This window comes from Scardinius erythrophthalmus (genome assembly GCF_964197995.2).
Source record: "Scardinius erythrophthalmus genome assembly, chromosome: 7".
Classification (NCBI taxonomy): Eukaryota; Metazoa; Chordata; class Actinopteri; order Cypriniformes; family Leuciscidae; genus Scardinius; species Scardinius erythrophthalmus.
Window position 1 is genome coordinate 14,466,051 of NC_138227.1, and position 12,367 is coordinate 14,478,417.

General features: G+C 37.5%; 2 protein-coding genes across 2 annotated transcripts in view; one reads left to right on the forward strand and one right to left on the reverse strand.

Moving 5' to 3' along the window:
• LOC308693715 (E3 ubiquitin-protein ligase TRIM39-like) overlaps positions 1-12,367 on the reverse strand; it is a gene marked incomplete at both ends in the record, with an annotated part of 764,022 nt that overhangs the window by 219,308 nt on the left and 532,347 nt on the right. The window lies entirely within an intron of this gene.
• On the forward strand, positions 2,766-4,889 carry LOC308693501 (uncharacterized protein). The gene is made up of 5 exons (XM_081370421.1): positions 2,766-2,873; positions 2,980-3,327; positions 3,488-3,580; positions 3,693-3,764; positions 3,896-4,889. Exons 1-5 carry the CDS (start codon positions 2,819-2,821, stop codon positions 3,970-3,972), a joined length of 645 nt encoding a protein of 214 aa, XP_081226547.1. The 5' UTR covers positions 2,766-2,818; the 3' UTR covers positions 3,973-4,889.

Sequence of the window (12,367 nt, forward strand, 5' to 3'; positions counted from 1 at the left end):
AAGTCAGTAGGGGAAGGGCAAACTCTGTTTACGTGGCTGCAGCGCTGCACGCGGCCGATGTAGCGTGTAGCAGTCGATTCTGTTCCCTACCGGAATTCCTGTTCCCTTTACGCAATCATTGTACAAATCATGCGTATTTGCCCAGTTACCATTCGTACCATCAGAACTGAATACGAGCAAGAAGCACAACTGAATGTACGGGAATCCAAAAGGTTAAAAAACTGCCCCTCAAAATTCCTGTGCACTTTGTCACATAACATTTACCCGAGGAAAGCCATTTAATGACCATAATATAGGCTATATCACGTTAGTTGGCTAGAAAAAAAGAGCTATGGAGAGTATTTTGCTAAATTTGTGTACTATATTACATATTTATTATATTTTTACTTATATCATTAAATAAAGTTGTTATTATAATAAAAAAAACGCATTAGCCTGTATTTAATAGTTATTTTTAACTTTAAATAATACTACCAGCTGATAGGGCTCTCTGTCTGTTTACAGCATTAGGTGAGGTTTTTTTTTTCTTGAGAAAAATGTCTATCTTGTGTACCTTATATTTATCCAAATGAGTCAATTTTGAATCAAATCACAAGAATTGAATTGAAATCATGAAATTTGTGTCAAGCAATAATAAAGAAAATGTAGCTTACCAGAAATTGTACCATGTAAACAGTGTAACGTTGTCACTAAACCTAAAATTCTGTGTAGATACTAAAATGTTTTGACAATCACAATACACTTATTGTGATGCAAGATAATTTTTTTCCATCCCCCCAATCTCTGTACCGCCATACCGGACTGTAATGGGCAACATAGCTCCTGATTATTAGGTTTATGGACTAGTTTTGGACACTAGAGGCCCTCATTGTGTTTCATTTCAGTTTCCCGCCATTTTATCATGTGCTATTGTTCTCACCTGTGCCTCGTTTTGTGTGAGTGTATTTAAGTTGCTCTGTTCTTTGCGCAGAGTTTGTTAAGTTGAGGCCAACCTCTCCAGTCTTTTGGTAAATTCTTGTTGTGATTTTCTCTGGATTTATGTGCTCTTTTTGATTATCTGACTTTTTTTTCCCATGGAAGGTTTTGAATTGGTTTACCTTTTGGGGGAACATAATTTACCTTTTGATGTTTCTAGACCCTCTTTTTTTTTTTTTTTTTTTTTTTTTTTTTGTATTGACTCCTTGGGACAATTTAGAGTTTTTGAATAACTTTATTATTTTTGTATTGACTCCTTGGAACATTTGGAGATTCTGTTTTGGAGTTACTTTCTGAACTGATTAAATGAGGCATTAAGTGTACTCCCTGACTGAGCTCTCATTTCTGCAACTGGGTCCTCTACCTTTTCCTTCATTCAGCCTTCATAGCTTTGTTCTATCCTTGGTTCTGACAAAGGTGAGAAATCATGGAATGCTTCAGCATTCTGATTCTTTTAAGGGTGTTTTTTGGTTACTGTTTAGATGTCTTTGGTCCCTGTTGCATTCATATTTATGCCGGAACTGCTTCCAGAGTTCGTTTGGAAGTGGACAGAGACCCCAAGGAATCTTTTCAGGGGTCTCTGTCTGCTTGTCAGGGTTTGGATGGCAGCGTTCACACTTAATGAACCGCATGAAAAGAGCAATTGTACCGGAGTCTGTTTAAATCAAACCAAACCTGCCAAGTGTGGATACACCCTTAAGATACATATTACTATAAAATATGAGCATGCCATACTTTAGAGGTAGAAAAGGTACAAAGTTGTCTCTCTTTAAAGGTACTGCCCCAGATAAGTAGTTGTACCCCTAAAGGTATTTTTGTTTCTGCAAAGATGCCTTTTAAAATGACTCATTATTTTGTATGTGCAGTTTCTGGGACCCCAAGACAAGCAAGTTAATCTCAAGTTTACTTAGAGGAAATTCTGTGGTTAGCCATTTTCAGGGTTGTCACAGGGTTGAAAAAAAAAAAAACTATGCACTTATAAAGTCAAATTATAGTTTTAACTGGGGTGGTGGAGGGGTGTTTACGACTATTGTGACTATCTCAACCACAATGGATAAGAGACATGTACTTGTCTTAATCATTTAAGATTTTTTTATTTACTTATTATAAAATGAGAAACTAAAAGGATAGTTCACCTAAAAATGAAAATCCTGTAATTTACTGACCCACATGCCGTTCCAAACATGTACGTCTTTCTGCTGCCAGAGCATAAAATGTATTTTGAAGAACTATCGCTGCCGATATCAAGACACATTTGTACCATTAACTTTCATTTTAAGGACAAAAACACAAAGAGATTTATCAAAATATTGTCTTTGTGTTCCGAAAGACACAAAGTCATGCATGTTTGGAACCATATGATGGTGAGTAAATGACAATTTTTTTGGGGTGAACTATCCATTTAAATACTGTATGTTCTCAGTAAACAGAAAAAACATTTGCAGAAATGTACAGACATTAAATATGCCGTATATGGAAATACAGGGCTACAATTGCTTAGCAATTAATGTAATTATAGACAAAGGCAGCTCTATATTATGGAGCCGTGTAAATGAAATGGAAAATTACAGTAATCAATGTGCTGTACTCACTTGTTATACAACCAGAAAAAAAATGTTATAGCACTAATAAGTTATAGTTATTAGTAAGTTATTTTATACTATATATAAAATATAAGTTATTTTAGATATAGAGAGCAGGGCAGAGAAATGTGTGTGTGTGTGTGTGTGTGCGCACACTTTTACCGGAAACATCAAGTGACTAATAGACTTCACAGGTTCTTTGAATGAGGCTTTCATTAGTGCTTGGTGACTTCCAAAGACATCTATTTTGCTTGACAAATATGGCATACATTTTACAGCTTTGGATATTTTTTACTGCTCTGGTGTCTTCAAACGGTAAGTTATAGATACAACTATCTTTTTCAATCTCCATATCTATAGATTTACCTGTGAGAGATGAAAAGTTGGATCAGTCACAGTTTGATGCTCTTCCACTGTTCAGCTCTGGACCGCTGGAACACAGGATGGACAGAAGTCACCATCAGCGCCTCTCTGAAGTCTGAAGTCTTTCTCCCATGTCACTTTAATATAAGCCTTGACAATGAAACAGACACTGTGAAATGGACCCACAAACCCAGTGGAGATACTCTTCTAAGGATCATGAGTAATGGCAGTATGTACTTTGATAGAACAGAAGGACGAGTGAGTGTTTTTCCCCTTCTGTTCAAAGAAGGAAACTTCTCCATCCTCATCCACGATCTGAAGCCTTCAGACATCGGGCCGTACTTTTGTGATCGGAGCAGTGAACGCTGGAGAGTGGAAATCATAGAATCAGAGCCTCCAGTTGAGAGTAAGTTCAGTCCCTGCATGGGAAAGTCTTTCAAATTCAATTTAGAGGAGGAATCACAAAATGGTGTGAGGATAACAATTTATTAATAATTATAATATTTATCTTTATGACATCGATCATTTTACATTTATATAACATAACATTTCTATTTGTGACACAGAAACTGTGGAGTTGAACTCTTATAACTCCTGGTTATTCTTTTTTGCTGGAGCTGGACTTTTCATTCTTCTTTTTATTGTATTCAATCTCACTGGTGAGCATTATACTTTTCATTCATTATCCAAAGTAAAAATTCAATGAACCAGTATTTACTTAGAGAATTGATGAACTGACTCCAATTTATTTGTTTGTAAATCAATATTCAGGCTTAAATAACCGTTGTATGCTATGCGTGAGATCATCCAAATCTTGCTCTATTAATGAAGAACACGATGAAGGTAAGTTCAGTAAAAATTATTTGAGTGATTTTAAGATCTTTGTTTGTTTGTTTTTCTGAAGAACGCTGAGCTCAAATATGTTATAGCAAGTTATAATTTTTTTTTTGTTGTTTGTTTTGTTTTTATATCAGCATTCAGAACTCCAGATCCAAAGGACTCTACCATAACAACAGTAATATATAATGTATGTTCGGAAAACTTATCATAAGGCAGAGAATAACAAGACTGTTTCAGTCAATCAGGCATAAAACTGCAAAAGAAGAAATACTGACAACAGTGGGAAATAAAACAGGATTGCTATTATAGATTATCAATCATGTCATCTGTTTTTAAATGTTTTTCTATTCTATTCTACTTTTAAAAAAGGTTGATAAGAAACTGAATAAATTTGTCAACCACATATGTGACCCTGGATCACAAAACCAGTCATAAGTTGCACTGGTATATTTGTGGCAATAGCCGACAATAACAAAATTATATTTTACTTTTATGCCAAAAATCATTAGGATATTAAGTAAAGATCATGTTTCATTAAGATATTTTGTAAATTTCCGTAAATATATAAAACATTTATTTTTGTGAGTGAATGCAGCACAATCACGAACATAAATGGACAACTTTAAAGGGGATTTTCTCAATGTTTAGATTTTTTTGCACCCTCAGATTCCAGATTTTCAAATAGTTGTATCTCGACCAAATATTGTCTTATCCTAACAAACCATACATCAATGAAAAGCTTATTTATTTAGCTTTCAGATTATGTATATATCTTAATTTAAAAAAATTGACCCATGTGACTGGTTTTGTGGTCCAGGGTCACATGTAAATTGTTGTGCAAATGAACTTTTCCTTGTGTAAGTGCAGTGCACAATTTATGCAAACAAACAAGAACACTGTTTGGTGTGATATTTAGGTTACTGTATATTAAATGTCAACTTCTCTATATTTTAGGAATCTTTGTCTACAATTTCTGAAAAAGGTTGTTTATTCTTAGATTATTTTAAATTCGAGAGTCTTAGATTATTTTAAATTCGAGAGTCGGGAGAAGTTTTGAGTTTTAAGTTGTTGCTAGTTCTTTTGAGTATTCTTGTTTGGGATCATTGGATTAAAGACTGTTTTTGTCATATTTTCTTGAGTCGTGTGCTTCACTGTAGCATGACAATAAGTGGCTGAGATTCACTGAGGGACTCTAGATGGTGTTGCGGAAATTATTTATTGGTGAGACTGTAATGAACCAAATCATTCACGAAATGCCTTTATTCTCGCAAGAATGGTCGTTCACTTACACGCTGCCTTATATACATCACTCACCCCTTACCCTGCTGTCTTCCTGTTATCTTGAATGCATTGAAGATCTATACCATATAAGGACATTATTTTGTTTTATTCTCTTGGCCCAATAGAAGGACCGTTTCTAAAAAAAAAAATAGCAGGAAGTTGAGTAGACAAGTAACACCTTCTAAGACTTCTAATACAAAGATAGCTCATCTGAGCTGACATTTTGACACAGTACACAGTAATTTTCCACTAAGCTATTGTCTGTTGTCATGCAAGCACATACTTTATGAAATAAAATTATTTTCCATCACATTGGGAAGATTTAAACATTAAACATATTTCATGCTTCCTCCAAACATTTCTTTTCTTGATCAAGATCGACGTGAAAGATCAACGAACAACATTTATGAATTGTGTTACACACACTCTTCATTAAATCTCTGCTTGTAAATAATTATCTGTGTAATTTTGGCCAAATTAAAGTTACATAGGAATCTGCATATGTGGTGCATGCAGAATTTAACAGGTCAAACAATACTTTTAAAAGATTTGTCCTCAGTATAAAGAAAACTAAAAAGCTAAAAATCTTTAAAAATTAAATTTTAAACACATTTATAATAATATATTTGAACTTTCTATTCATCATAGCATCATGAAATAAAAATGTAAAAAACTGTTTTCAACATTGATAATAATCATAAATGTTTCTTGAGCATCAAATCATCATATTAGAATGATTTCTGAAGGATCATGTGACACTGAAGACTGGAGAAATTATGCTGAAAATTCAGCTTTGATCACAGGAATAAATTACACTTTACTATATATTCACATAGAAAACAGCTGTTGTAAATTGTAATAATATTTCACAATATAACCGTTTTTGTTTGTATTTTTAATCAAATAAATGCAGCCTTGGTGAGCAGAAGAGACTTCTTTTAAAAACATTAAAAATCTTACCGATCTAAAACTTTTGACCGGTAGTGTATATATCAGGATTTCTGCACACTTTTTAAATTCAAATTTAAGGCTTTTTAAGACCTTTTTAAGACCCCAAGAAATCAAAATTAATACCATGCATTAGGGGTGTGCAATATTGACAAAATATGTCTAGATATTTTCAAAGTTTTGTTGATAATAATTAGATAATATTTTACTGATCGTGTTTTTGTGCTTGGTGGCATGGCTGGTTTAGGCCTGTTGTTGACAGCTGACTGACGAAGATATTCATATTTTTCCTATTCTATGCAGTGGTCAGTTCACAGCAGTGACAGAAATGAAAATTTTTTATTAAGGGGTAACATTTGCCATCTTAAATTGATTTCCAGGGGCATTTTCACATATGGACATTTGTAGTTGTATGCATCACCTTTTATGTCAAATTCTAACATTCAAATTCAATTCTATTAGAATAACAACACAATACCACTGTTACCGGTCAAATTAAATCATTAAATCAAAATCCATCTTTGCAGTTCAGAGGTGACACAGAAGTGGCATCAGATCTGGCATTAATATATTTACACTGCATTTACAATTGCAAAAATAAAAATTTGAGATTGTTGTTGTTGTTTTTTTATTCAATATTTAAATATGAACTGATTTCTAATTTTAATGTTCTAATTAAAGGGTACTTTAAATGTGAAACTAAAACTGCCAGTAGGTGGCGGCAAGTCACTGTCTTAATGGTCTTAATAAGCGAGTTGAGGGAGTCATTCATTCAGCCGATTCGTTCAAACAGCTGATTCATTCGGGAAAGAAGCAAGTTGCTGAGTCCCAATTCGCATACTATCCGTCCTAAATAGTATGCAAAACTAGAATTAGTACGTCCCAAATCGTAGCATGTTGAAAAGAGTATTCCAAAGATACCCGGATGGTCTACTATTTCCGGTTAGAATTCGAAGTGCAGATCAATGCACACTCTAACGGCTAATATTGCCCACAACCCATTGCGTGCGGGAGGGAGGAGCTTTGCGGTGATGATGGTGATGTAAACCTGGCAGTCGGATGCAGCAACGGAGATGCGCCCTCAGTTTTTAAGTGTAAGAATTCAAATGTTTAACCCTAATTAAAGTTATATTTTATTGTCTCGTAATATTAATGGGTTTATGTTGTGCCAAAAAAGTACCGTGTTTATCTTGTAGGGTCCGATGAAGATACCGAGCGCCTCATTGCAGGCTACAAAACAATAAATAAAAAGGCTCTAGTACAGTGTCATGCAAGTGTCTTTTTTATGTATTTATTTTTATGTTTGTGTCTGACTTATTTGTAGTAATACTGTGGCTGTACATATGTTAACTTTATCAGTCCAACCAAAGAAACATGGTTACTACACTTTTACTATAGTAAAAGCATGGTTCATTTTCATCGGGGTATTTTTAAGTATTATACATAAGTATAAGATTAAGTATAAAATACGTTAAACAATAGTTACACTATAAACTTTAAATATTTTAACTTTCGTTACACACATTTGCACATGAACGTCAGAACCAGCCGCCTCACAAACGACCTGCGTTTGGTTGATCTACGACGACGCCCGCTTCACTCCTCAATTTGGTAAACACATTGTAAATGTATTGTGGAAAAAAAGATGGGAATAGTAAATAAAACTAGAATGTACATTTCCTGAAGAAAATGTGAAGTGGTGCTTGCAGTGGCAAAATTCGCCACTGGGCAGATGCTAACACAATTGACATGTTGTGATACCATGATATACCACATTTTAGCATTATTTACCACGATTTACCATGTTTCTAAGATGATTTATTACGATTTAACACATTCCAGCATGATTTACTATGATTAACATGTTGTTAGAATGATGCTAGCAGGATTAGCATGTTGTTAGCATGATTAGCATGTTGGTTGGATGATGCTACCATGATTAGCATGTTGCTACCATGCTTTTAACAAGATGCTAGCATGATTAGCATGTTGCTAGCATGTTTTTAGCTAGATGCTAACATGATTAAAATGTTGCTAGCATGATTAACATGTTGCTAGCATGATGCTAGCTTGGTTAGCATGATGCTAGCATTATGCTAGCTTGATTAGCATGTTGTTAGCATGATGCTAGCTTTATTAGCATGTTGGTAGCCTAATGCTAGCATGATTAGCATGTTACTAGCATAATGCTAGCATTATTAGCATGTTGCTAGCATGATGCTAGCTTGATTAGCATGATGCTAACATTATGCTAGCTTGATTAGCATGTTGTTAGCATGATGCTAGCTTTATTAGCATGTTGGTAGCATAATGCTAGCATGATTAGCATGTTGCTAGCATGATGCTAGCTTGATTAGCATGTTGCCATTATGTTTTTAGCAAGATGCTGTTGCCAGGTGGTTGCTAGGGTGTTCTGGGTGGTTGCTATGGTGTTGCTAGGCAGTTGCTAAGGTGTTCTGGGTGGTTGCTAGGCAGTTGCTAGGGTATTCTTGGTGGTTGCTAGGCAGTTGCTAGGGTATTCTTGGTGGTTGCTAGGGCGTTGCTAGGTGGTTGCTAGGGTGTTCTGGGTGGTTGCTATGGTGTTGCTAGGCAGTTGCTATGGTATTCTGGGTGGATACTAGGGCATTGCTAGGCAGTTGCTAGGGTGTTCTGGGTGGTTGCTAGGTGTTCTGGGTGGTTGCTAGGCAGTTGCTAGGTGTTCTAGGTGGTTGCTAGGCAGTTGCTAGGGTGTTCTGGGTGCTTGCTAGAGTTTTTTGTGGTTACTAGAGCATTTCTAGACGTTGCTAGGGTGTTCAGGGTGGTTGCTAAGGTGTTTTTGTTAGTTGCTATGGTGTTACTAGGTGGTTGGTAGTTGTCAAATATGGTTACTATGGAGTTTTTATAGAGTTATTAAAATCTTTAATAACGAGTGCCTTCAGTACGGCACGAGGCCTGCGGCCTCGTGCCTATGGCCGAATAGGCACAAGCATGGAGCGATATCGCAAGGCCACGAGAGTAAAATTGCTTTAAAAAATATAAAAAAAATAAAAAAATGGTTTTTTTTGGTTTAGGGTGGTTGCTAGGGAGCTCTTAGTGGTTGCTAGGGTGCTGAAACTGGTTGCTAGGGTGTGGCTATGAAGATTTTAGGCCATAACTTATTAACTGCTTGATAATATAAATCCTCAGAGGGAGAGAGAGAGGGAGAGACGCAGGGGTGTCAGGCCCTTTGGAGTCTGTGTGTGTGAAAACGGCAGTTGGGATTCAAATGTTTTTAGAACTCCCCATGTTAAGTCAATGGGACTTTTTTGGCCGCTTTTTCGTCCGCTGTGCGAACATCGTACACCCGATCGCTTAGAAAAGTCATAGCACACCTCTCCTCAATGAGCCGGTCGATTTGACACCTCACTCAGGGGTCTGTGACAAACGGTGCGGGGCGCATTACGCGCCAAACTTTTGTGTGGAAGAATAATAATAAAAAGAACTAGAATGTACATTTCCTGAAGAAAATGTGAAGTGGTGCTTGCAGTGGCAAAACTCTCCACTTGGTTGCTAGGGTGTTGTACATGATTGCATTCGAGCCAACAACCATGTCTGTACAATGTTGTGGAGCTGAAATATGGCTTCTATATGTTGCAATATGGTTGCTAGGTGGCTCTAAACGGTTGCTAGGGTGTGAAATCAGTTACCATGGTGATAGTTACAGACAGTTTCCCAACCAAAACAAAAGAGCCAACCCCCATCTCTATGTGATGTTCTGATGCAGAGACATGGGTCATGATAAACGGTTGCTAGGGTCCTCTGTTTGGTTGCCAGGGAGTGACTTGGCAGGTGCCAATGATGAAACTCCAAAGGCTGATTGTCAGTATAAATGATTTAAACCAACTCCCATGCCTCTGTGACATTCAGAATGGAAGATATCCCTCTTTGGAATTTGGTTGCTAGGGTCCTCTGTTTGGTTGCAAGGGAGTGACTTGGCAGGTGCCAATGATGAAATTCCAAAGGTTTCTTGTCAGTATGAATGATATAAACCAACTCCCATGCCTCTGTGACATTCAGAATGGAAGAGATCCCTGTTTGGATTTTGGTTGCTAGGGTACTCTGTTTGGTTGTTATGGAGTTGCTTGGCAGCTGCCAATCATGAAACACCAAAGGCTTCTTGTCAGTATGAATGACATAAACCAACTCCCATGCCTCTGTGACATTCAGAATGGAAGATATCCCTCTTTGAATTTTGGTTGCTAGGGTAATCTGTTTGGTTGCTATGGAGTTGCTTGACAGCTGCCATTGATGAAACTGCAACGGCTTTTTGTTACTATGAAGGATATAAACCAACTCCCATGCCTCTGTGACATTCAGACTGGAAGATATCCCTCTTTGGATTTTGGTTGCTAGGGTACTATGATTGGTTGCTAGGGAGTGGCTTGGCAGCTGCCAATCATGAAACTCCAAAGGCTTCTTGTCAATATTGAATTATATAAACCTTCCCCCATCTCTATACGATGCTCTGATACAGAGATATAGGCCTTGCTAAATAGTTGCTAGGGTACTCTGTTTGGTTGCTATGGAGTGGCTTGGCAGCTGCTAATGATGAACTCCAAAGGCTGCTTTTCAGTATGAATGACATAAACAAACTCCCATGCCTCTGTGACATTCAGAATGGAAGATATCCCTCTTTGAATTTTGGTTGCTAGGGTAATCTGTTTGGTTGCTATGGAGTTGCTTGACAGCTGCCATTGATGAAACTGCAAAGGCTTTTTGTTACTATGAATGATATAAACCAACTTCCATGCCTCTGTGACATTCAGAATAGAAGATATCCCTCTAGGATTTTGGTTGCTAAGGTGCTCGACAATGGTTGCTAGGGAGGGGCTAGGAAGTGTTGAGGTGATTCATGATTGGCCATTTGATGCCCTGAGTGAAACGAGACCACCTTGGTGTTTCTATGATCTACTAGAGCGTTTCTAGACGTTGCTAGGGTGTTCAGGATGGTTGCTAAGGTATTTTTGGTAGTTGCTATTTTGTTACTAGGTGGTTGGTAGTTGTCAAAGATGGTTACTATGGAGTTTTTATAGAGTTATTAAAATCTTTAATAACGAGTGCCTTCAGTACGGCACTCGGCCTGCGGCCTCGTGCCTATGGCTGAATAGGCACAAGCATGGAGCAATATCGCAAGGCCACGAGTGTAATATTGCGTTAAAAAATACAAAAAAATGTAAAAAAATTTTTTTTTTGGTTTAGGGTGGTTGTTAGGGAGCTCTTAGTGGTTGCTAGGGTGCTAAAACTGGTTGCTAGGGTGTGGCTATGAAGATTTTAGGCCATTACTTATTGGCTGCTTGATAATATAAATCCTCTGAGGGAGAGAGAGAGGGAGAGACGCAGGGCTGTCAGGCCCTTTGGAGTGGTGTGTGTGTGAAAACGTCGGTTGGGATTCAAATATTTTTAGAATGCCCAATGTAAAGTCAATGGGGACTTTTTTGGCCGCTTTTTCGTCCGCTGTGCGAACATCGTACACCCGATCGCTTAGAAAAGTCATAGCACACCTCTCCTCAATGAGCCGGTCGATTTGACACTTTACTCAGGGGTCTGTGACAAACGGTGCGGGGCGCATTACGCGCCAAACTTTGTCCAGAATAATAATAATAATAACTAGAATGTACATTTCCTGAAGAAAATGTGAAGTGGTGCTTGCAGTGGCAAAACTCTCCACTTGGTTGCTAGGGTGTTGTACATGATTGCATTCGAGCCAACAACCATGTCTGTACAATGTTGTGGAGCTGAAATATGGCTTCTATATGTTGCAATATGGTTGCTAGGTGGCTCTAAACGGTTGCTAGGGTGTGAAATCAGTTACCATGGTGATAGTTACAGACAGTTTCCCAACCAAAACAAAAGAGCCAACCCCCATCTCTATGTGATGTTCTGATGCAGAGACATGGGTCATGATAAACGGTTGCTAGGGTCCTCTGTTTGGTTGCCAGGGAGTGACTTGGCAGGTGCCAATGATGAAACTCCAAAGGCTGATTGTCAGTATAAATGATTTAAACCAACTCCCATGCCTCTGTGACATTCAGAATGGAAGATATCCCTCTTTGGAATTTGGTTGCTAGGGTCCTCTGTTTGGTTGCAAGGGAGTGACTTGGCAGGTGCCAATCATAAAACTCCAAAGGCTGCTTGTCATTATGAATGATATAAACCAACTCCCATGCCTGTGTGACTTTCAGAATGGAAGATATCCCTCTTTGGATTTTGGTTACTAGGGTACTCTGTTTGGTTGCTATGGAGTTACTTGGCAGCTGCCAATGATGAAATTCCAAAGGTTTCTTGTCAGTATGAATGATATAAACCAACTCCCATGCCTCTGTGACATTCAGAATGGAAGAGATCCCTGTTTGGATTTT

Excerpts from the sequence above, each read along its gene's own strand:
- LOC308693501 (XM_081370421.1), top strand. The coding sequence starts at position 2,819 with ATGGCATACATTTTACAGCTTTGGATATTTTTTACTGCTCTGGTGTCT. Across the intron at positions 2,874-2,979 it reads TGCTCTGGTGTCTTCAAACG|CTCTGGACCGCTGGAACACA; the intron begins GTAAGTTATAGA and ends TCCACTGTTCAG. Across the intron at positions 3,328-3,487 it reads ATCAGAGCCTCCAGTTGAGA|AAACTGTGGAGTTGAACTCT; the intron begins GTAAGTTCAGTC and ends TTTGTGACACAG.